Source organism: Bombus pascuorum, chromosome 4 (assembly GCF_905332965.1).
Source record: "Bombus pascuorum chromosome 4, iyBomPasc1.1, whole genome shotgun sequence".
Classification (NCBI taxonomy): Eukaryota; Metazoa; Arthropoda; class Insecta; order Hymenoptera; family Apidae; genus Bombus; species Bombus pascuorum.
In genome coordinates, this window is record NC_083491.1 from 17,214,244 (window position 1) to 17,240,913 (window position 26,670).

Sequence of the window (26,670 nt, forward strand, 5' to 3'; positions counted from 1 at the left end):
TTCGGTTCGCCATTTACAGGCTCAGATTTAATATTGTAATATTTTTTACATTGTAAATATACATCTTTGCATTTATATTACAAGTAGAAAAAGGCAGCAAATATAGGTGTTGATTTATTACAGAGTAATGTACAAAAGTCAGATTCTCGCCATTGAACTTGCTTCTCGAGAAGCTTACAAATTTCTTAAATCGATATTCGTCATACATCGTGCATTCGAATAAATGTAACAAAATTATTTCTGTGTATATGTATTACCTTGCTCAAGTAGTAAATATACAAGCAACGAGAGGCAACCAATTTTTTCATCTCTATCAGATTACGAATTAATGCCATGGATGATCTTTTCAACTGACCTATTTCAACTTAAAAGGCAGAAGAAAAAAGAAAAGAATAAGAGAAAAGAGAAAAAGAAACGAAAAAAAGATTCAAGAATGACGTATCGGTTTGTGGGTTGAATCGATACGTCCTACCGTAAAACGACAATTTCTAGGAAAAGGCGGCTGTTCGTACTGTTATGGTAGCTCTCGGATTACCAACTGGCAGTGCTACTTTCAAATGAATCTAATACTTTCTACCGTTCGATTACGATTTGCGGGCAGCAGCAACCTGATCGATTTATCCGTCGAATTACCTCGTGCATTATCGTTTTAACCACTTATCTTGAAAATCAGCCCGACAAAAAGCATCTCCGCGCAAAGAGGCTATTTCATCGACCAAAAAAACTTACAACGAATTCACCATGTCAATCGCATAAAATACAGAACGTGTATATTTCACGTCACCAGTCTGATTCATAGCCGTCACTTCACGGTGTCTTCACCAAGTATTTAATTTGACACGTGCGTGCATTGATTTCATTGAGACGACGAGTATCTGTCGTATTTGTTTAGCTACGATAGTAACACCTCTTCAAATACTCTACACTCGAGTGGACAGGCTATTAGACCTCTCTATAACTTCATCGCTACGTACCAATACCTTCTATTCCGTTGCTTTTCGAAATCGGCGTTAGAATGCTTAATTCCTGGTCAGAATTGGGGGGCGTTAACGTGTCTGTAGGTGTCCTCGATATTATTCTCGCTTGTATAACCTTCGAAGAATCTATCACAGTACCCTCCATCTGCGAGTCCTTTGCTTCTATCGGATTATTAACGGTACACTTCTTGAAATGAGTCCTCATGTTGCTACTTTGAGAAAATCTCAAGCCACAGTTTGGACAGGAATACGGTTTAGTTCCTGTATGGTAATTCAGATGAGTCTTTAGGTGATGCTTCTTCGTAAACGCCTTCGAACATAACGTGCATTGATAAGGCTTTAAACCGGAATGTAATCTCGTATGTAACGTCATGTTCGATCTATCAGCGAAGGCTTTCTGGCAGACCTGACACTGATATGGCCGTTCTCCCGAGTGGGTTCTAAGATGCTGCTTTAATAACATCTTCCTGGAAAATGCTTTTCCACACTGTTCACACTGATGCGGTTTCACTCCAGTGTGGATTCTAACGTGCATGTTGTAGGCGACCCGCTGATTGAAACTCTTTCCACATTCCGCACAGCCATACTCCTTACGGTTACGATGAATCTTCATATGGGAGCTCAGGTAGCCGCGGTCGTTAAAGTATTTGCCGCATTCTGGACAGGTGGCTGCGAATTCCCTGGTGCCCTCGTGAACGCTTCGGTGGTACTTGTAATTTCGTAGTTGGGAGAATTGTTTGCCGCAGTCGGTACAACGGAATGGCTTCTCTCCTGAGTGCGTTCTAACGTGCACCTAAATTTTCCATTACAAAAAGGAACGGTGAATATCTTTTTAAATTATATCTTTTATTAGTCGCGGTTGGTTACTAAAGGTTCTAGTGACAATCAGATCGAATGGACGAATTTTGTAACATGCGTCTACGTTTGTAATTACAAGAAGGAAATAATGAATTTTCGTTAATTATGTCTTTTATTAGTGGTAGCTGGTCAGTACAGATTTCAGTAACTATTAAATTGATTGAAAAGTTTTTGCGACGCGTACTTGCAATTGTAATTAGAAAAAGGAAATAATGAATTTTTCTTGCAACTTTTCTAATGATAGTTAAAGCTGAATTACTCGATATTTTAGTGTCTATTAAGTTGGACGTTATTTGTTGATTCTTATAAACAGCAGGTATACGTATAAATGTACGTTTCAGCGGAATGTGAGCTATAAAAGACGTAGACGAAGAAGCGTAATGTTGCTAGAAAAATTAGTTACTGTTGAGAACTTTAAAAATGAAAAGAAAATGATATTCTATAGTACTAGTGGTACGAGATCAATTAAGTAACAGCTGGATGAGAAACAGTCCAGAGATAACAATGATTAAGTCTAATTAATAAAAATTTCAGTTCAAATAACAAGGATAGAATTTTTCAATCAGCCTAATAATTTTGAGAAATATTCTAATAATGGAACAAGAAGTTGGAGGCTTTATATGAAATTTTCCTAGGGTATCTAGCTGAAGCGCTACCTTTAACAATGTAAAATAAGGTACAACGAGGAAACCATAAATCGCGGAATTTTATTACAACGTGTTACGAGGACGTCCAGTAAGCTTAGTTAGACAAGATATGAAATTGTAGAGAAATTATAAATTATGGGACTTTATTACAGTATCTTATTATAACCAGTGATATTATCATTCGTAATTTTAGTAATGCAGGATAGAGAATCGTAAAAAAAATTCTACATCGCGTAATTTTGCAACAATGTCATATAGCAACGGTGGTTAATCAGCCGTAACATCGGTAATATACAAGTTATTAGATTAAAACGAAAAAAGCAGAAAAGATATCAAGCAGCCAATCGATCAGTACCTTCAGGGAAGCTTTGGTAACGAAAGTCTTGCCACACTGATCGCACCTATGATTCTCCTGTGCTCCTTTGCCGCGTTGAACACCGTCTTGACTAACTACAGCATCGTTATTATTATTATCACTGTTGATAATAACTCTTTCAGCGAGTTTATCCTCGATCCTCGTCTCGTTCTCCAGCTTCTCGGCTTCCACATTGGCGAAACGATCGATTTTACCGATCGACTCGATCGTATCGCACAGTCTGCTAACAGGATGAGAAATTTCCAGCTTCTGCGGCGACTGAGGTAACGTTTGACCGAAATAACCACCCTTTCTATTGATATTCATACGACTACTCTCTGAGGTACTTGGCAACGATCTCGTTGTCGTAGAAATTACGTTATTTTGAGATTGTACGATAGTCTCGTTGTTTCTGGCATCGTTATTCAACGATGGAGTGATTTGACCGATCGTCAACGATGCAATTTGAGATGAATATAATTCTTGAGGCCTCGGTCCCAAAGTAGGGCTCACTTCCAGTAACTTCTTATCGTTATTGTACGTAACTTCGTGGGTGGTAGGAACTTCGATACCATAATAATGATCCGCAGGCGTAGAACTTTTGGGGAGCTGTCGATTAGGACTGGTAGAGATCGCTGGAGATCGCGTGACTTCTGGCACACGTAGATTTTCCCCGGTTTTCTGCAACAAGATCACATCGAAACTGCTATTTCCTTCCTCAATTTCACGCCTTAAATCTCTACTATTTGACTTTATCAGGCCAGACCACTTTTTTGCCTCTCTATTTAACACGATCGTTTTAATTACACATTATGCATATACACGTAATGTGTATAATTCATCCTCCATAGGTTACTCGACCGTAAAGAGCTCATACAGAGTTCTTGCTCGTACCAACCGTCCATATAAACCACCAATTATCATTAGAGAAAATCATCGGAAGCAATTAAGCTGATCTGGCTTGAAGAAGTGTTGGCTCTACATTAATCGTCGATTCGTGGTTTTCTAATTGTTGTTCTCAAGTTACGGCACCTCGTGTAACCGATGATCATTGATCATTCGTACCTTTGTAGAAGAATATGTGCGATTAATACACGCATACTCGTACAAGTGAAACACACGATCAACGGTTATTTGATTGTAATTAGAACGTTAATGCAATAGTAAGTTAAAATGGCAAAAAATTATAGATTTAATTTATTCATATTCCAGCCACCGACGACCAATATGTATTTAAAATCTGAACTCACATTGATAGATTTTTAAATATAAAAGAATTATAAAAATTCTTAAACACATATGGTAATGAAGGATGATAAAATGACCATGAATTTTCATATTTCATTTTCGTATTTATATTTACAATTAACTTCTACAATTTTTTTTATCACATTGTACACGTTAATATTCCACGTAAATATTTCGTTCGCGAATGGTTACCAAAATTGGTCATTTTTTATCAACCTTTCATTGCTCTATATTTCTGTATTTTCTGATGACATTATGCCGTGGCGCGAGAAGTAACTTACATCGTTGATCACTTGCAGTGGAAAGATACGATCTGTATAAAAGCGCAATAACGTTAAAAGTTTGGGCAAAGTTAAATACCGGCGTGTGCTTTTCGATGAAAAGCGTCCCACTTATTTTGCATTGCACGATACTTGAGATTGTTAATCCGTTTCTACCAATAATTCAAGTGCCAATCTTCGCATCGACGAAATCATGTACCTATATCAGCGACACGCTCTTTTAAAAGAAAGGTGCGCCTCGTTGCAGCGAGAAGTACAAGAAAAAAAGAAAGAAGAAGAAGAAAGAAGCGATTCTGCATGAAGGTAGAGACGGGGCCAGGTTGCGCAAGGTTGTAAAGTAATCGGAAAAAATCTGGAGCATATCAGTGCACGTGTCGAAAGAGAAAACGTTCCTCTCCAGATTGCGTGTAATAACGCGTAAAAGCGATTCTCGCAGCCGGCTGGTGCCACCAGCTGGTCTGGCACCACCTTCTGGGCCACTCTTCGAAAAAGAAACGAAGATGCGAAGTAAAAAGTGCACGAAGACAGAAAAAGAGGGGAAAAAAGATGAAAAAGGATACAAACAGAGGGAAACAGAACGAAGAAGAAAAAAGGAAAAAGAGCAAGTGGTACGTGTAACTGATAGTTTCATTAATAAGAATGACATTGGCCAAGCAAGAGGAGGCAGCTGGTGTCGTGGACACGTCTTATCACCTGGCACCATCGAATTACCATGGTCCGCTAAATGAGCCAGCAGAAGTGCACACCCGGAGGAGCACTGATTCCTCTGCATATTTCAGCTGAAGAAAGCAAAATGAACGGCTGGCATATCGAGACGCGCACGGTTGAACCGCGTGCTTTCATTTGTGGTGAAAGGTCGACGAAGAATAAAGTGGGTCCTGCTTGTTCCCTCAGCTCTTCTTGCGTCTTTCTTGTTTCCTCTAGAAACAACAAGCGATCGGCTGTATAGGGTGGTTTGCGAGACGACCACTATGAAATTCAAACTGTTCCCTTTATAATTTGTCGCGGACATTTTCCAAAATGTACTTCATAAGCGTCTGAAAATGAATGAATGCTTCGTAAAGGGAAAAATATGCCAAGGTATGTGTCTCTTTCGTAAAAAATTGGATCGTGTCATGTTTTCAAATGTACCATGTAGTTCTGTTTTCATATTCTTGTGAGATTGATCGGTATTGAGTAATTTTACGGTTTTAAAAACATAAAAATTATTTGAAGAAAAATCAACTGCTACTGGAAATTTGATCGATAGATTGTTCTACAACAAAGCGAGTCTTAGACGCTATATTTTGTACGAGGGATAAAGAGAAAAATAAAACGAAGACTCCTTTCACCTTTTTTACACGGTTGATTAGTTGACAGTTCGTTTAAAACTTCGTTAGAAACATCTTGACGGAGAAGATATTCAACACCAAGAATCGAACTATGGAAATACAGAAAATGTATTTTATTAATAAAAATGAAAAATCCAGCAGCAACGAAATAAATAAATTACGAAACAAAATGGATGACAATCATAAATAACGCGAGCAATATATCGAACTCTAATACAAATTCCAACTGAAACGATTTACTTTTACCATTTCAAAGAACAAAAAGAATAGAATTTTCTAGTTATTTTAATGAAACGATACGATCACCGTTCAATGACATATTTTTTTTCGAAACATTCTACGAATTAAACTGTCAGAAAAAGCTGGAATATCATAATAATCTACTTTTATAACGCCCTATATATTTTATAAAATGAAGGAATTCCTCGTTACTTCTTCTTCTTGTATTCTACATCAAGATAACAAGTTTCGTCGATTGTGCTTTATCGCAGCGATGTAAATGCATGGATGAACATGCAAAACAGCAGCATTCTTAACCCACTCATGGTGATTCGAAACTGTTTCTGACTAACTCAACATGTTCGATCGAATTGACGAACAATATAGTTAATTATTTGATAACGTTCAACGGAGACCTGGTTTCGTTTTGTCGATATGAACCAATTCAAATGCCAGACGACGGCCTGACAGTTCAAAACAATTTCTGCTCTACTTGCACACCAGCGATGAAACATCCTTTCTTTACGATTGATACGGTAGATAACGATTTCAGTCATGAAACGAGAAACAGGATCTGCGCGAATCGACAGAACTACCGACTGGATTAACATTTTAACTAAATGATTTGGAATAACCAATATTTTATATGCTCGGCATGCGCATATCTAATTCACTGAGAATAGTTTGCTCTGATCGTAGGATCGCGTGTGCGTTTGTTGCAAATTCAATTGCCAGACACTGGTCTGGTATTAAGGATGGTAACATGCTCGCCTAGATGCTTGCAATAAAGTTGAATCGATCATATAGAATATATAGTATCGTCCAAAAGTGTAGGCTCAGGTATCGTTAAGTATCTTACGAGTAAAACGATTCGAACGGGAATTAGTTTAAATTTAATCTTCAAAGGGTCTTTAAAGAATCTTTAGAGGATCGCTTGGTTAATTTTGAATTAAAAGGATATAGAATCTTTTTGAAAAGGAAACCTATGTCTACATTAAAGATCGCTTGGATTGATTTCGCAGTTTCTAAGAAACGTGCGACGTAATTTTTTTTCTACCGTTAACGATCGAGAAGATATGCTAACAATTAAAGCAGCGGCCTGATACTTTGGAACGCAGTGTATTATTTAGTTGGACTGGAAAACACATTAGGGAAGAAATCGGACTCCGGGGAACATTCAATAAAGCTAAAATTTAATACAGTCGCGAAGAGACAAATGGCTGAATATATTTAAAACGTCTAAGGCGTACGAACTGTTCGCGGACTTTCCATAAGTGTTTTATACCTGAAACGGGGACGATCTCGAGCAGTACAGACGGGTGAATGTTATGCAATGACCCGAGCATGTTCGAGAGATCATCAAACGCGAGAGGGAGATGGAGGAAGAGAAGCAAAAGAGCGGAATGCCGAACGAGTGATTTCACAGTAAAGATTTGCAAATCGAAGGTAAGGGGAAAAAGGGGGATAGAGTAATAAAAGAGAAATAAAAGTAAATTAAATGGTTAGCTGATTTTACGACGAAACTACGAGGAATCCCATTTCCTTAATGGACTGTTTAATTTGCAAAATTAACGGCACGGGTTCGCTATAATTCTGGAAAATAATTACGGAAAGACTGGAGAAGAGTTAGAATGTTTCACGCGTTCAATATGCCTGCACAGGTTCTGCTTAATTAGCCTTTGAAGCGACTTATGCTGCCGGTAACACACAACAGTCATGGCGGAAGAATAATGCAAATATTTTCACTCGTTAATCTTTCGCTACACAACTTAGCTAAACCGGACCACTGACATTTCCAATCTCGTAAACGAAGATAAGTCTCGTGACTCGTTAAGATTTTACCTCTGTCCAATCATTGGATCGAATCATTTCCATTTCCTGTCCGATGAATTTTATTTTTTACGTCAAATCTAACGATGGTGTATCGTATCTGATGGACATAATATTACTTCTACATATTTAATGCCGATACTGACGATATAATTTAACAATAAGAACAGTATACTTTAAAACGGGCAAGTTGAACAAATTGAAAAATATTTAGGAATGCGGTGGAATCGATTATTCGGTGAAATATCGTTTTAAATTCCTCGAAAGCTTGAAAAAGAAATTAAAATTATTAACTTAATCGCTTACTCCCTATATAACGATACAAATACTTATCATAAATAGTACATAAATGAACAAGGAATCAATCTGAAATGTATGAAAATCTATATAATATACGATATATCTATTAAAACAATAAACGAAGAAGTATTGTTATAATTCAAAGTAACCACTTTATGTAGTAATACCACGTCTGTGGTAGATTCCATATGGCGAGGAATCTCGAAAGATGAGATCGCCTAGTCTCTCGTTCTTGATCAAAAGCCATGGTAAACAAGTCACTTTCTGTACGAAAGGATAGCGATTGCTACCGAGCAAGATTAGTAACCCGATCTGCCGAGATCCGTGTATGCGACGTGATGTAACAATATGAAGGCACGGAACGGAATCGGTAATTGTATCTGGTCGATAATCGACCGAACAAATTCATCGAGGCTTGTGCAATTGAAAATCCGATGTGTTACGAAAAACTCCTCAAGTTACTGGATCGTGCCGAATTTTCTATAATATTTTCTCGATCTTCTCTGTATATCAGAGGCATTGCTCCAATTTTCATGAAAGCGGTGAAAGGAAATATGTTCCAACAGAGACGGAACAGTCGACCGGAGGAAAAATCTCAAAACTGTTATATCTTCTAAACTAAAGAAAAAAGAAGAAACGAACGTATTAGATTCGATCTCTGTAATCGTAGTAAAACACGACGACAGAGAGCCTGATCGATTGCCCTAACTGTAATTACTTTGTAATTACCCTAGCATAAAAATAAGTAGACTCGATATTTATTGTATTTGACCCAAGAACTCGATTAATCAGCTTAGAAATTTCGTAGTTGATCGTTCAGTTGAAAAATATGCTTTTCAAATTATCGCGAGTCTGAAGAATAATGAAACGACGATCGGAGATTGAGATATATCGAGGGTCTCCCCCTTTACTTTCTTCCAAACTCGGCCGCAATTCGAGGAAATAATTGGTCGATAATAGTTCACGGCCTAGATTCGTTTAGTAGATACTCAAAAACAACTATGGTCGCAGATATTACAAATTCCCGTTTATTTTTTCTATAACTGGAACGCATCCAGATCGTGCAATCGGATATTCAGAGAGCGATTAGTTTACGAGATAAATAATCTTCTGAAAGGAATACCACAGCTGAATGTAATGGGCACCTTGAAACAGAAATCCCGCTTCGTGTCTACCTCCCAGCTATACGAGATGTTTCCAGAATACTTATTCAATTTGTATCACGCTAATGGATGCCACGGCAGCCATTTAAATGCTCCTCAAGTATCTCCACGACGAAAATTACCACTTGCTTTCCGAGTAATTGTACTTTGTACAGTTACATTGCTGTTCGAACATACTGTATCAATCGTGGGTGAGAATACGACTGTTTATGTTAACGCCACGATAGACAGATAGATTCCCAGGTACCTGGCATTTCTTCAGTTACAAAGAATTATCGTGTAGTTCGCCTAAGTATCGGTTACATGCTAGATACTCGCAATTAACGTCTCTTGCTACACGATTTTCCTTGCCTAACAAACTCGCAATCTTCTCTAAGAACTTTTCGCAACGTCTATTCGTCTAAGGTAACATATAAAGAGCAAAATTATCATACGGAAGACTGCATGAAAAACTTACGGCATCGTCAACGTGGGGCTGAAAGACTATCGGCTGCAACTTGGGCAAATGGTAAGGCCTGACAGTTTGCTTCCACGGCGAGGCTATGACTCTATTAGCCACTTGTCTTCTCGGCGATTTCCAGACGAAACAGTGATCACGACAAGTCAAATCTTCACCAACGTCCAAATTTTCGTACGATCTGGTACTTGCAGGTAACTGTAGAGCTACGGTTTTGCCCTGACAGGGGTCGATACGGGAACGAATTACACTGAGACGATCAGCAGGAATCCTCTCTTGCTCGAAACAGCTACCGTAAGTGGATAAATTTCTCCCGGAGGTATCTTCTTCGTTCGTAGCCTGGAAACGATCGTGGTCACCTTTCATTCTCGCCTCGAGTGGATCCAATTGCATGCTACGAAGATCGTACAAGCTCCTGGAAAAGCAAAATTCCTGCTGACGAGCCTTTTCCGAAGAGTCGCAACCGACAAACGGATTTTCCGAGTGTGCACTGGCTACGTCGCTAATCCTATCGATCCTAGGAACCACGCTGATCGGTTGATACCGACTGACATCTGTCTGATTCAACTTGTCCTTATCCATACGTTGATCTAGACCGTGAATAGTCTTTTCTTGAGCCGCGCTCGGGAAAGGAGCAACGGGCCACGTTGTAGAGCAATATCTACTTGGTCTTGGTCCGTATCTCGATCCGGCAAAGTTCATCGATTCAGGAAGCGGTCTGATTTCTCTTGCGGTCTGCAAGGACTCGATCGCCGGATAGGATTCCTCCTTACCCGCGGAATCTCCATCTTGATTCCTACGTGGACGGCACCAGCGGTCACAGCGCGGATACTGGTCGCACTGAAGGTACTTTGGACTGATCTTCACGTCCTTGATGTCTTCCTGCTTGCAGTCAGCCTGCGTACAGGTCATCACGACAGGCACCGGCGGAAGTCTAATGTGGAGGGCTTCGGCCGCGTGTAAAAACGCATTCAGACGAGGACGAGGTACCGTCGCGCTTCCTGTGTACACGAAACCGAGAATCGCTGCCAATTCTGGTGCCTCTACCCCGGCCAGGATCACTGTGATGGGCTCGCAATGCATCGACGTTCTACTGTGCGCCAGCAATACTTCCTGAAACAAAACGACAAGCTGGGTTATTCAAAGAGGGCCAAAGATATTTATGGGCAACGTGAATGTGAACGAATGTGAAATTTTTGCTGGCCAACTTGTCGAGGTTCACTGTGACACGGCGCGTTACACCGTTCGTTAAATCGAGAATTTAAATTCCGCGTGTGCGTCGCGGAGACCTCTTTCGGCTCTGGGAAAAGGTCACGGATGATCTGGTATCCTAGTTATTTTTGTACAGTTTTAATAATTCCGTTTTAATAGTCTTGTTCGTTGTTTGGAATAAATTTACAACGATGTTTTTTTCCAGTGAATTATTAAGTTTATCTCTTAGTTTATTTCAATTCGTTTTTATTATAAGCTTCATTTAAGTATCCAGTGTAGGTGTTGCAAAACAGTGATCAAGGTTCTTTTTAACTAGATTGTTGCTCTTTTCAGTAAGCATTACACTTCACTTTGATCGTAGATTAATAAAATAATTTTCTATCAAAAGGTTAATTAAAATTCTAATCTCTCGTGGATTAATTCCATTAAAAGAGATAGAGAGAGTGAGAAACACTATGTATAAAGATCATAGTTAGATATAAATATCCTAGAAAAATGAAGTTACTTGAAAATATGATTTCTACTCTCATCTAACATGAATTCGCTTGATATTATTTAAAAACGTTATACTTTGAACTTGAAATACTTACAATTAGAATTTCATATGAAGAGATTCTAGTTGTTACTAAAGATATTTCAATGAATTTCCATCGAGATACCAACTTCACCTCATAATTTCATTCACTGATATGACCTCTGTGAAAACTATTCTCGGAAATTTTATCTTTCTTCTAACGAAACGACTGTTTTCTTGGAACGAGAGCGAAATGAGTATCGATATTCTTGTTCAAGGCGATTAAAACGTGCCACTATGCTTCCTTCTATGCAACCGGACGCATAAATGGAATCAACGCGAGTTCTCCAAATGGTTTGCCTGGATCGCGATCTACGTCTGCGTGCAATGCAAAACGTTCAACGACGTGGACGTTATCTGGGATCATAAATCTTGAGGATAGAAAAATGCAGAACTATCATGCATTCCGAATTAACAGAGAATATACTAACGCTATAGAGCGGTTTATATACTAACGTTATAGAACTTATTCACCATGTATACTATAGTCACTATAGTTTACAATGGTTGCTGAAGAGCTTCCGGTGTTTCCATAAATTACTTTGAAATAATCGAAGGGATAATCGAATATTAAAAAGTAATAACTTAGAGTGGTAAAATATATTTATATTACTATAGAAGAGATGTAACGTGACTAAAGGTTCGTATGGTGCCCAGTATAACGGCGCTACTAACAAATTACTGACATGTGACTTACGCATGATAAAACATTACGCAATTTTTACTCCCATTGCGTTTGCGTTCATTGATTTACGAGATTTTTTTACAACGTTTTCACAGTTACTGATCTAAAATTGTTTTATTTATGGCTTAAGCTGGAAACTTATGCATAATTCTATGTAATTGACGCTTACCAGCTTTTCGTTCGCGACTGAATATTACCATCATCGATATTTTAGTAACAAACTAGTTTATTGATTTTGTTGTAAATTGCGCGTGGACGTTTATAATGCAAAAATGCAAATATCTATCTCAACTACTAATTTGAACAAAAATCAGTCCGCGAAACAACTTTAAACGCGAACGGATTACATTTTTAAAAACAGACATATTATTTTCTTGCCATTTTTACTTTTCTACGTGAAAAGGAAAAAATTTCGTTATTTGACTTATTAATACAAAAATTTTCTTTCCATTTATTTAGCGAGAATAGCTCAATTTATATAAGAAAACGCAAATTACAACGCAAATGAATGTACAACATATTTTCTATAAGATATGTATTACAGATATTTTAGAATTCATAAAGATCAATGGCTAAAATAACTGGTTAAACTAAACGTAGGTAACCTCATGGTCGTATACATATATCACATTAAATGCTTCATTAAATACATATTAAGAAACCAACATGCAAAACAAGAAACTTTAATTGCTCTTCTAATAACAAAAGTAATTGAGATTGATTGTATCAGATATTTTCTATCCTGTATTAAAGGTTTACTGCTACATAAAAAGTTCTACGGCCATACTTATGTACACGAAAAAGGGGGAAAAAGTATATCTATTTATCTATTGCCGAATGTATAAACGAAATTGCATCGTGAGATATTTTATTCGGATATAAATATAGCATCAGAAATAGTTCATTGGCAAATATTGCAGCAATTTGTAGTAAGAAAAATTAACAAACTTCCCAGGGCTTTTAACACCCGTTCTTCACGGTAGAATAACTTTAAGAGATAAATCACCAGATATCAACAGCTTTCTTTGAACGTACCACGAGACGCATAATTATTACACCAATTTTCTATCAAGATAGAACTACGAACGATAACACGACGTAAGTAATGGCGGTCATTAGAGAACCGCGGCAAACTTTTCTTTGATGCGTAACCAGTCGATGCGTCGGCTCGAACGACGAAGGGACAAGCACACAGATGGAGAAAGATAGACGATCGATTTCGTACTCCAAGGAATCCCACAATTTTCAAACGGATACAAAATTAACTAACCCGTGATCCTGCCCTCCTTTCATGCTCCTCTTTTTTCTTATTATTCGATTCTGTCGCTGACTAATTCGTTTTTATTTGAATAATACGAGCGAAACACCTGGGAATTCCACGAATATTCTAAAAATAATTGTTCCATTAATCTGCGTCGCAATTAAAACGACGAGCTAACACGTTTCCTCCGACTTGCTATAAATAAAAATATTAAAACGAGAACTACCAGGGAAGATTTTTGTGACAATGATATATTGCCGGATAGAGTTATAAGTCCAACTCACTTTTTAACGTTTTCTGTAACATTTGTTCTCTATTGTATAGAAGTACATAAGAGTATGTGAAAAATAATACAGTGTATGGAATGGAAAAGTGTTGCTTGGATTCATTCTAATACCAAATTAGACTTTTGTTCAACTCAAAAAATTCCTCTAAATAATTAGAATAATACGTGTTCATCAAAATTATTTTTATCACTATAAATAGTAAATCATCGATATATCTAGCTATTTTGTAGAAACATTTCAAGAGATGCGGTAAGATTTTACTTCGGTATATTAATTGCTATAAAAATCCTATTAAATAAAACGAACGAAAGTAATAACGAGATACCTCCAAGACTTCGTGCAATACAAAATTTTTTATCAATTTGGTTTAACAGCACATCTCGAAAACGTAACCTGCATTCCACTTTATGCAGAGGTGGCGTAGGGATATCTTCGTTAGTTTCTCGATTAATAGCAAAATAAGTGAAAATCGCCCGCTCGATCCTTTACAGAATTCTTACTTTATTCCTCATTGTCCAGTTTAATAGGACTTGACTTTTTTTGCCTACATCACTTCTGCATTAAACGGCTCATATAATATAGCAAATATAAGAAAAACAGGTACGTGTTACTCGGCTTCGTTAACCGTAAGTGTATTTGATCTAGCCACCAACTTCGCTGCATTTCTAACGTTTCGAACGCTACGCTAACGATACGATCAGATACGGTAATTAGTGGAAATTAACTCGATATCAACTGATCCAGGAATGTAGATTTTATTCATGACATTGCTCCACTTTCGATTAGATTAAACCAGCTCTTTCGATGAGATTCTTCGTCTGTTCATCGTACAGAATAGAGTAATTACTTAGAAAGCTGCAGTCTTTTTGTGTTTCGATGACTTTTTAATATGCTATAGAAATCGATATTTCGAACATTTTCCGTATTATGGCCGAACTATTTTAGTTTTCGACATATTTGTAAAAAAACTGTTGCTACCACTATAGCAAATTCTGCACAATTATTGCAGAATTCATTGTAATGGTATCGACAGTCTTTTGGAAATATCTCGGAAATTAAAACTGAGCGGAGGTTACATGTATAGGAAAAGCTGTGTAGAATCATGCGGCCAACAACATATTTATTAAAGAATCATCAATGGCGGCAGCTTTCTAAATAATTACCGAGGATTAGTACTTGGTACTTAAGTATTTACACGTTATAGACTTGTCACGTTCAGATCAGATACTTTCTTTCGTGTGTAACCAACCGAGGTTACTATGTAGGCGATTTAATGAAATGCACAACCATAAACCTTATCGTTACGTTATCTATATTGTAACAATGTTTCAAACACGATATACAGATAGAGATACGTATCTTCGAGAAGAAGTAGAAGAAGAAGAAGAATCTTCAAAATTAGCGTTTCCAACCTTGTGGGTCTAAGATGTTTGATTTGTGAATAATTGTTACTAGAAACAATTAAGAATACTCTTTCAACATAGCAAAGTACCAACCACGTTTATTTTACTAATAAGTGTGCAACATTAGAAAGGAAATTGAACCTATTTGTAATACTGTTGTGATAAGAAATCTTGACAGTGCTTGTAGTTTATACAGTATACCGTGAATTTAACTTCATGGTACAGGCGAAATCAAGGGGAATTCTAATAGATAAATCTGAATCGTTTTAAATATTAGAATAAATGTTCGGAGATTTCTAACAAAATCCCGTAGATAAATATGGATATTATGTATCGTTTGCTATACTGAACTTTTTGTTAATACACTACAATAATAATACGACAGATTCAATATTATTTCGATAGTATAAAAAGCATCTGCAAAACTGTAACGAAAAATTATAGTATTTCTTATTAAATGAAAGAATTGAAATATTTTGACGACTGTTCGTAATATCAGGTCGTCCGAAAAGTTTCTTTCGTTTTATAAGGAAATAATGGGTGCACAACATTTTCCGTCTTATATTATTTTATCGAATTACGTATGATCCATTTTTTTCTATTGAAATAAAGATCACAACGTTCGACAGTTTCATGTTTGTATAAAGATGCGCTGTTATAAAAGATGTGTCTGTAAAAGAAAGACACTTCTCGGACAAACCTAATATATTAAAGCTTAAAGACCTTTAAAATAATTTAGATTTTAGACAGTCGTGATAAATATTCCCGAGCCCAAAAGCAAATAATTTGAATCTCATATAGAGCCGGAATACGTACGATTACGTTCTTCTTTGAAAGAGAAACGTTGAAAACACCGCGGTATTTCAGATTAAATTCAGATCGATGACTTTGTTATTAAAAAATAATACGAGTAAGGCCGGGAGAATGTAATAACATAATCTCGTATATTCATCTTAATAATCGTCGAGTTAACCAGTTGAAAGTATATTCCTACATGTAGCAAAGTGCAGTTTCTGGATCATTTTATTATCTTAATCTTAAGTGCTCTTCCATGATAAATTATTATACTGAATGCAGTTGTATATTAGCATAATACATAAAAAATATGAGATCTAAAAATCGAGACAAGATTTATTATAAAGTACTTAGTTGCCGACGTTGCGTCGTCGCATCGCGGTCGTTACAATTGGAAATCAATTACACTTTTACATAATAAGTTGCAAGAAAGCCGAGGTGCAAATCGATATTTTCGAACTATTTTTATATACCTAATACGATATTAAATTGTTTTACTTTCAATTTGTTACTTAATCACTCGAGTTTTACGAAATTCCGCAACGAATGTTTGTTCTTTTTAGAAAGCACGTCTTCGGTAGAAAATAGTGTAACGAACGATTACATACAAATAGATACGAAAACCTAGAAAATACGAATATATCTTTAGGGAATGGTAATTTAGATATTCGACGCAGCAATTATTCTTCTGTCAGTGTGTAACATCTATTTCCATATAAAACTTGTATAGTCGATTAGCATCGTTTTATCAAACGGATAGGCGACAATTTACACAAAAATCGAAATGTATATTTTGACACATGCTACTCTAATAGAAGGACGTTTTATCACGAATTCATGCCACGTTTTACAACATATACCGTTAAGATGCTTTGCACAAACGCCATTAGTTATACGGGACGTTAAGGAACCACCTGGAGCGACCATCTGATTTTAATTTTAAATTTTCGGCCCCAATCGAAGATAAACGCTCCAACGCGTCGATATTTTCGGCGATTGAACAGTCAATTGCTAATTCATTCCTGACGAATTACAAACAAATCGATTTATCAAATCTAACATAGTTATATTATTTACAATTATTTCTTTACTTTTCATTAATTTTCAAACAAGTACTCGTTTTTATATATTTTTTCGAAAAAACGTTAATTTCATGGAATCAACAACGGTTCTTTATTTAAAATATGATGTAACTGAGAACATATCTATGCGACTACGTGCTTATGTAAAAATTCATGACTTCTTGTCTTTCTTCTCTAATTGAAACAGTATAAACTAATTTGCTCGCAAATTTCGCCGTTGACAAATTGATAGAAAAAAAAATACCTCGATACTTTGTTAGACATAAATATTATATTATAAGAAATATTTCTAGCGAAGAAGCGTAAATATACATTTTGCTTCTGTGAACATAAGAAATTTTTACATCTTTTAAAGAGAGAGCAAAGGTGGAGTAGAAACAGGATGGGAAGAAACGTAAAAGGAAGAAAGAATAGAATGAATGAGACTGAAGAAGAAAGAAGGGTAAAATGAATATAATAGTCTCAAAATAAATAACTAAATAAATGTATATTCCAAAAGGAAACAAATTTTGTAAACGAGATTTGGAGATCTTAGAAATGGACCTCTTAACAGTGGAATATGTATGTGACATAAATTCGAACAATGAATCTAGTGATCTCAATTCGTGTATAAGGTATATATATATATTAGAAGTCATAGTTACGAAAAGATCAAGTTCATCTTATATTCACAAAAGATTGTACATAAAAAAAAGAGCGGTATGTTACGTACACAAGGCATCGTCATTCTTTTCAAGCGAAAACACACACGTGTACGTAAAAGTTGTTTATGACAATCCACCGTAGAGGCGAGAACGTTGTACTATCTTGGGAATATAGTGAATCAACTGCTATAAAATAGCTGCGTGCAAGTATTTTAATGGTCCCGTAAGCCTCTATCTGGAGGATCAAGCGACGGCGTTTAGCATGCATCAACTCGCATAACGCATACAGTGCGTCCTACGTGCTAGAAGCTCTCTCGTGCTCTTTTCAGGAGACCGAAACGGTAAATGAAATCATTGGGGTGCGCTGACCCACGAATATCGAGCGGTATTTTCAAGATGCGTGCACGCCTATAAATGTCATCGAGCTATTTCTTTCAAGACGTATCTCAAAACGTTACCCTGCAATTAACTGATGGAAATTATCTTGAGTACTAATTACTCTTAGTTTAAAATAAAGGTTTTTCACGATTGAAATAAGCTTCTTAAATCAAACGAGTACTTCGCTTATTTCATATCAAAATTTCTTATATGAATATCAAACATTAACGACAGAATTAAAAGATTATTCTCGTTTCTTCTTTTTTTTTTTTTTAACATCCATTTTGATGAAAAGACGATAAGAGATACATAATCGTGGAGTCTTTTATAAATAAAGTAACATCGTTTTCCTTGTTGATTGCGAAATGACTTGCTGTCCACGCAGCTGTGCATTAGATTCCATCTAAACTGTCACCAATCCCGTCACGTTCCCATACCATCTGGTCAATTATTTCAAACGTGAAACACGTTCCACCAGATTTTGGCGTTGTCTATCTGGAAATGGATCGAATCAGGAAGCATGACATTGAACGGTGTCCATAGCGGCGTGGAGAAAACTTCGAATCTAGTGTAAAACGAAATGTTTAATTATCTAAGGTTTGTCATCGACGTAACAGAAGTCGTAACAAGGTGTGTAATATGGCAATCAGTCGGGCGACAAAGATGGTAATGGAAGAAAACAGATTCCGTAAATAGTATTCATTATCGACCGGTTAAACGTGAAATTCGAAATTAACGGCGTCCAGACAACGATATTCGTTATCACGAGGGCGTGTTTTTACGTCGAAGAGGAATGAAAAAGAAAATGAAATAGAAGAAAAGAAAAACGAGACGAAATGGTATCGCGCGTGCGTCGGGAACCTTTCACAGTGGAGATTTGCAAGATGTAATTTTTAAAGCACGTCCTCTGGCGTTTACCGGCGAGCAATCGAACTGAAAACGATTACCAGAAAATTGTACCTCCGTCGACGAGGAGAAACTTTACAAACATGTGGAATAGAGCTATGGGGATTATGTAACGTGACATAGATAGATTAAAGTTCGATGAAATACAAGATATTGAGAAAGAAAAACGAAGCGATCGAAATCTCTGTAACACTTCTTGTATTATTATAGGAAATGAAATAAATCTGTCATTGAAGATTTATTAAATATAATTTAAAGTTTAAAGAAAAGGATAGCAATTTATAATAAGTTAATATATTGATTTAATTATACCCAGAAGCGCTGTTGTACATTGGTATTAAAATTTAATAGCGCGATATCATCCATCCTTCAATTTCAACTCGATTTTACTATATTAAAATCACTTAATATCGCGGTAATACAGAAAGTGATAGATGGATTAGCTCTTCCACCACGGAAATTAGTTTCTATCTATGTTTCGAATCGCCACTTATCGAGGTAATTATTTTAATGCGTGCTCATTAAATTAATACGATAGGAACTGTAATCTTCATCTTTACGACGTATAAATAAATCGATTTTATCCCGTCGTAATTCAATTGTTTTATCTGGTCTTGTTAACATCCAAATGCTTGTTAATTATCTTCTGCTTAACGTTTGATTAATAAGCGTTCTATGGATTTTCTGGCCGCCTATACCGTGTTTAGATATCGTTTTATTTATTATTCTTGAGTCGTTGTAAAAGTACATATACATATAGTAATAATGGAATCGCATTCAGACGAACTGGTTTATAATCAATATGTATCTTTTTGATAAAACACCTGGCAACACTTCTTTCCTATTTCCTAGCGTTTCTGTTGGCTAATTGTCGGCTCCTCTCTACTGTGGAAAACATATGTTATCAATAGAATGAGGATGTCTACGCGAATGCACAATTTCGTAAAATGCAATGAAAGAAATAAAACTTAAGTAGAAAGTTGTTATATAATTAAAAGATTATTAAAGAGCATGGTGTATTTGTCATATTTTGTGGAATACAAATTCTAACGTAAATAATATGCAACATACTAAAAATTCGCTATAGATTCTACACGTTTTGCGAGGATAAATGTAATATGCTTTTTGATGTTATATTTAACATTCGTAGTCATCAGCAATCTAATTTATTGCGTTCCATACGTTTTGTTGCATCGATAATCTCGTCAACTAATCGCTGATCTCGTACTCTGTAATTTTAACGACGATTAAACGTAAATGCCTTAAATTCTGTCTTTCGAATATTAGTCCATTTGAAACGTTTAAGTGAATGGTAGTGGCAGGAAAAATACAGTAGAAGTGAAATTACTATTAATTAAACGAAAAGAAATTTTTTAATTGGTAAAATGGTGGGAAAAAATTAATTTCAATTCGCTTTCGCTATTTACCTTCATTCACTATCCTCTATTCGTATCTCGTCGTTTATTATTACCGAACTGGGATGTATTATGATTAATGATTGGCACGTTTCTTAAATATCTTTAAACAGAAATTAACTCACGTTATGGTCGACTTGCTTCTATTAGTTACATTGTAAATACGTACTCGGTTGTAACGACATATTTGGAATGATATTTTCACTGTTTGATGCATGGACAACAGGAAGTCATATGTCATATTTTCTTCGATCGGTGGTATTACGTATACGCGTTTCTTTCTTCGTTTTTTAGCGGTTGGCACACGATTGTACACACGCATACGAATGATTGATGTTTCTTATTACGGATGAATTTAATGTGACTAGATAGTGCTACTATATAGTCGCTTATTAGCATCAAATTATTGTGAAACAAAAACTTTTATAAAACGAGGTCTGAATAGATTTTCTATTTTTATTCTGTATTTCACACGTATGTCCAAAATAAAGACATACGCGACCAAGTATTTTAATTAATAAGCCAGTGCGAGACAAAAACTTAATCGTAATTTTTTTCAAATTCGCAATAATAAAGAAGATAATACTCATTCGCTCTTCTTAATTTTGCATAGATTTAGGAAATGGACCATTTTAAATCACCAGACTAAATTAACGTCCAAGTCCCTAACTTAAGGCCCCAAACAACTGAGATTCGTGATATTTTGCGGTATTTAACGATTGCAAATTAAAAAAAGACTCGTTAGACGAAATTAAATAATTTGGGATAAAGCGTTACACTTTTGCACGTTTCGATCGGTGGATTTTTTCATCTGTACAGTAAGTCGCGAGATGAAAGCAATTTATTATTTAAATTTAACAATTGCGAGAGTATAAATATTCTTCTGTAACTCGTTATATAAAAATAAACCGATGCACTGTAATACTTACATAAAATTGATGTCAATGAATTATTTAATTTTTTTCTGCCATCGTTATAAATGTTCATTTTGCGTAAAAGTAACCATTCCATTTACCTGGTAAATTTGCAAAGGATAAAAAAACAGAACACCAACCTGCAAATAAGGGCTGGCCGCAGAGAGAACCAAGCGATGCGCCAAAAATCTTTGTCCGCCAGTACAACAAAGAGCTACATCGGCGAACCTTTGCGAAAGCATCGCCTCCTTGAGGAATTCCCCGACATCCGGTGCCCTCCCAGAAACCCTGATCACCTCTCCCATCATGCTCCAACTTGATAGCGATGACACACTACTTGCAGTACTCTTCAGTCGCTATAAAGCAGTTCGAAGAATCACCACGTGTTTCAACTTCTCTTCATAATATCACGCTTTATTTGCCAAATATGTCCTTTGTTTAAATCGTTATATATATCAGTCAAAGCCCGATTTCATTTCGTCGGATTTATATGTGCACGTTGCATTCAAGTACACTGATTTCCATAAAACACGTGTCCGCATGATGAAAACGGATCGGCGCTAGCTTATCAGAGTCCATCGGTGTTTCGTTATAAATAGAAATTAATTATCATAGTGACAATTCCAACCATCGATGTCCAACGTAGCCAGCGTAGCTACAAGAGAAAAAGAAGAATTCTAAAACTTGTAGATGAAGCTTCCGAAGTAATTCGATTATCTAGCAGCTTTCGTCAAGTTTATCTTTCTCCGTGTAACCTTTTAATCGTGCATCATTTTTCATACAGGAACTTTCTAAGGAGCTAACAGTCTGCCTCATTTGCTTGAACTTTCGACCGATCTCTTATCTTCGAAACTTTCTGGAAAATATCTATCGCTATCGATTTTAGACAATTTTTCTCTTACCGAATTTAGGTTCTATTTTGGAAACCTATCAGAAACTATTGTATACAATTTGAAAACAAGAAATTCAGGAACATCGGCATCTCCCGTCCAATTTTATTTTTAAGATAGGAAAGTAAAATTGAAAATACATTTTATTTAATTCGATATCTAACAAAAGGAAGTATTTGAAAGATCCAAGTATATGTCTGAAACAAGAACTTCAATTTCAAGATTTATTATATCGTTTAGCAAAGAAATGGGAGGATTTTAAAAATATGGACATCTATCTTTGGGAGATTCTGTACATGTCACAGATGACAATAAATATGTCACTCGTTTATAAGCTGTTATCCACGTACAAAGAAACAAATTGTCCAGTGATTTTAGAAGTGTGATATATCGCCTGATATTATAACAGCAGAAATTGACGAGCTCCTTTATTACAGCTTATTAAGCTAGCGGTTTTACGTGGACCACGGTTCATGCTACTGTACTGTGAAATTACTTTGTGGCTAAGGAATTGATACCCTATATAAGATAACACCCCGAGCGAAGCGTGCAGCACGTTGAACGGCTTGTCATTGTCATACGTGTGATTGAACAAAGTTGCTCGAGTCGCTTGCGATTCCAGTACCGTTGGAACCATTTTGAACGCGTTTATCGATTGTAAATAAAAATACGGTTGTACCATTAATATTGTAACATTAAAATGAACGTGCTACTTACATCCATCATATAAACAGCTCAGTGTTAAGAACAACTCTTATGTGTTTACTGCTAACTCGTAGTATGAAAATATTGATTTCTTTTCGGTTAACGAGGAGAATGAAATTCGTGCGATTTTAAGTTGTCTTAAATTTTTGAACATCTGAATTTTTGGACCTTTTTATTCTTGGGTTTTTGAATCTCTGAACTATCGGGGCTAGAAATTTGTAGACTCTTAAGTTCTTAGACTTGTTGAATTTTTCAACTTTTGCGTGTTAAAATTCTGGGGACTTTTGCATCGAAGAATTATTGAATTTTTAGATTGGATTTTCAAACTTTTGAGTATTACAATTTTTGGGCTCGCGGGTCCTTATGTTTTTGGAGTTATGAATCTAGCGATTTTTAGATTCTTAGATTTTTACATTTTTAAATATAAATTCCTAGACTTGCAGACTCTTGAAACCTTACGTCTCTTAACTTTCAGATTGTTAAACTTTTTAATCTTTGAACTTTCGAGTCCTCGAGCTTTATAATTACTTTAGTTTTGGATTCTCGTTTTAATATCCAGTCAATTGTTGCGTTTGCGCCATCGCATAGGAGTAAACAAATGCTCGCCTGTCAAATGAACGGTATCGAGAAACAGATTTATAGACGATTCGAGTTGCTTGTCATTGCCGAGTGATTTAGAAGAATGATCCGCTAGCCTTGATATTTTGTTTAATTATTATCGCGATAACAGTGCCGGTTCATATCGGTGCCTTTGGCAAGCGGAGATACTGTTTTCACCTTTGTTTAATCCAGGAAATTGAAAAAATCTATCGAATACGCTTTATGGAAATCCGATTTTGCAATTTCGAATTTGTGGAAAATGTACATATTTTGCATACGCGATACAAAACTTTTGAGAATAACATAGATACAGAGCAGTTCATCTTTATTCTTTGGAAATATTTCTATCAAATGCAATAAATATCAAATATTTTGAGATGGTCAGATTTCATTATTCAAATTAAAATTTTTCAGTTTAATGATGAATTATGTACATGTTTGAACAACCTAAAAAATTCGAAAAATCAATGATCAACGAAGCATTGGTATGTTAATAAACTTCGATATCCAATAGTAATTTGAAAAATTATTGCTGATTTTCTTATCGAAATAACGGTCTGCGTTTTACTCGTTGGATACGGCGAAATAGATTTATGACACACAACACGATTTTCTGATAGATACATGGATAATGTAAATTTTGTCTTACTATACCCGAAACATAGCTCAGATTAGTGTAACACGACACCTTGTCTTTTGATAAAGAATAGGCAATGATTATTAACATTTCGTTGTTACATCTATTAACCCTTTTGCAATCGTTGAATTCTTATATTTTAATTTTTCTTTCGTTTTAAGGAACGAAACAAGATCTTGCATGTTTTAAAAAAATGTTTGTCTTGAAATTGAAATGAGAGAACATGTACGTCAATAACAACTCTTTTTGCATTTAAATATTTAAATATTTTCTATTATTAGAAAAATACAATTGAATCGAAAATGGCTAAAAAAAAAGGCAGGGTTAAAAACAGCTGACAGAGAATAATTTTGAACAACGATATATCAGTTATAATTTATGAATTCCTTCTTAAATTAAATGTTTTAAACCAAATGTAAAGGTACTTTTGATGTATCATTGGCTGACAAAATATTGAATTTTAAAATTGCTCTTCTATAAAAAACTTATCATGTTTTGAATCTGTGGTTTTCATCTGGTACTTAAAAGATGAAACAAATTACATTTTACATTTTCTTCCCTTAGTTATGTTCATAAAAATACGAATTTGTATAAACGTCGGTTTAATTATCACAGATACAATCTTTTTCATTGTTGCAATAAAAATTTGTGTGTATCAACCACTACCTCGACGTCCTTTGATCCATGTTCACGATATCATCGTTTGTTACGGTATTATTGCAAAAATAAATCGATTTTTACGAGGACTTTGTGAAATACTTCATTAACTCGTAAATTTCGCCCAGAGCTTTTTGTACACAATACAACCTCGTTCTCTTTCTTTTTTTTTTTTTTTTGTTTATTTCTCGCTGCACTGTTTTATTCAGGATACAATGATTTGCCGATGCTTGAAAATTTATTATACACACTTGTCTCAAGGTTATTACGATTTTGTTGCACATTGAAACATATTTGTCGATTTAATCAACGATTTATTATTTCCCGCACTTCACCGGCTTCGCACTAAGGACACGTTACTTTTTAGTTTATTTCATTTTATTAGCCACTTTGTTAAATTCAACCGTAATTTTACACTAACGATACGATATAAACGACGGACATTCGTTTGAACTTTATCGTGCACAAAGATGCATGTCAATCTGACATTTCGACAATCGAAAGAGGTTTGACGAGTCCGTTAAAATGTAAAACCTAATCAAAGCGCGTTGCTGAACACGAATTACCTTGTTAAGATTGTACGAACAGATTTTTCAATCGAATATAAGATACAATTCTCTGTCGCCTGATAAATCACTCTTTCTCGAAGTGTTCACTTTCTTTTGACTCGATATAAACATCGTATTTCGTATCCGCATCTAATTTTTTACGTCCGAATTTCAACAGCTACAGTTGGTGAATTAGGTGAATTATCGAACGAATTACTCGATCGATCATTTCCAAAATTTTCTTAATATCTCCCCTAAATGATCCCTTATAGTTCGACTGGATCGTTACGGTGGAACGTTCAAAATGGAAATATCAATGAGTGATTTTGCTGCTAGACAACGATGTGCTTCGAAAGGAAGTGGACAAATAATGCTTCTAAAAGAGTTAGAAGCTATCAAGTGGAAATCATCGATAATAGGTGAAACTAACCGTGAAAAACGCGTGTACCTCGAATAATTCGGTATCGTACTTATTAGAACGAGCGCAAGAATCCGGCATGATAAAATTGTTATGCAGAATGGAACGAGAACTCAACTGAGAACTCGCGGGAATTCTGTGGATCACAGAGTGTTTACGAGATACCCGTCGCTGAACAACTCAGCAGGGCGACTGCCACCTGAAATCCTCAGGTGAGCAGAGGCCACCTCTGCTCCTTGCAGTCTCTCAACGGAGAGAGAACTCGAAGGAACTCCTCCCATATCGGTGCTCTACTCCCTCCTTGAAGTATAGGTATACTTGCGTTTCCCATCGTGCTACCACAAGCCACCGACCACCAACGCGGACATTCGAATTTTCGAATTGATGATTAGATGATATGACATCGTTGTACTAATTGTATAACCTTGCTTCCTCGCTAAAATATTTCGTTTGGCTGATTATAATGTGTCTGTTAAGATATTTTATTCTCCAAATTCCATTATATTTTTTTTTAAAAACGAATAATCGAAAAAGAGATATCGTAACATGTTGTAGGAAATTAATTCCTCTGTGATGTCATACCGAAATCTTTTACGATGGCAGCAACGTGTTTCATATATATAAATTTCACTTATTTAGTTAACTTCCATATAAATAAATAAATTACACACTCGCCTTTACTTTCTAAAAAATGTATGCACTGACATATATTGCTTACAATATGACAAGTACGGTAAGAAGATACGAGCTGGATTCTGAACAGTAAGAAGATCTTATTGTATGTACATAACAATTTCTGAGACTCGTACACCTTAAATAAATATAATTTTTCAAAGTTCGTTTAGAAAGCATGAGTTTCTTTTGAGTTTCAGCTCACACATAGAAATCCCTAAAACCTTGTCTTGTTGCTATATAAGAAAATAATTGCAAGAGTAAAGCTTCTTAAACCTTTTTTTAAATACCTATCGTAATATCGAGCTATCGTAGATATCC

General features: G+C 35.8%; 2 protein-coding genes across 3 annotated transcripts in view; one reads left to right on the forward strand and one right to left on the reverse strand.

The window, feature by feature from the left end:
• LOC132906324 (uncharacterized) lies at nucleotides 1-26,091 on the reverse strand. The gene is made up of 5 exons (XM_060958405.1): nucleotides 25,690-26,091; nucleotides 21,363-21,877; nucleotides 9,667-10,779; nucleotides 2,838-3,518; nucleotides 1-1,770 (listed from the first exon to the last, which is right to left on the reverse strand). The coding sequence occupies exons 2-5, from the start codon at nucleotides 21,528-21,530 to the stop codon at nucleotides 967-969; spliced, it is 2,766 nt and encodes a 921-aa protein (XP_060814388.1). The 5' UTR covers nucleotides 21,531-21,877; nucleotides 25,690-26,091; the 3' UTR covers nucleotides 1-966.
• The window catches only part of LOC132906326 (leukocyte receptor cluster member 8 homolog), a 93,181-nt gene that overhangs the window by 54,830 nt on the left and 11,681 nt on the right, over nucleotides 1-26,670 (forward strand). The window lies entirely within an intron of this gene.

What these genes read in the sequence shown, in the direction of transcription:
- LOC132906324 (XM_060958405.1), bottom strand. Translation starts at nt 21,530, where the DNA reads ATGATGGGAGAGGTGATCAGGGTTTCTGGGAGGGCACCGGATGTCGGG. An exon ending in AGCCCCACGTTGACGATGCC is followed by an intron (nt 3,519 to 9,666) that starts GTAAGTTTTTCA and finishes ATCTTGTTGCAG; the next exon opens with AAAACCGGGGAAAATCTACG. An exon ending in TTACCAAAGCTTCCCTGAAG is followed by an intron (nt 1,771 to 2,837) that starts GTACTGATCGAT and finishes TGGAAAATTTAG; the next exon opens with GTGCACGTTAGAACGCACTC.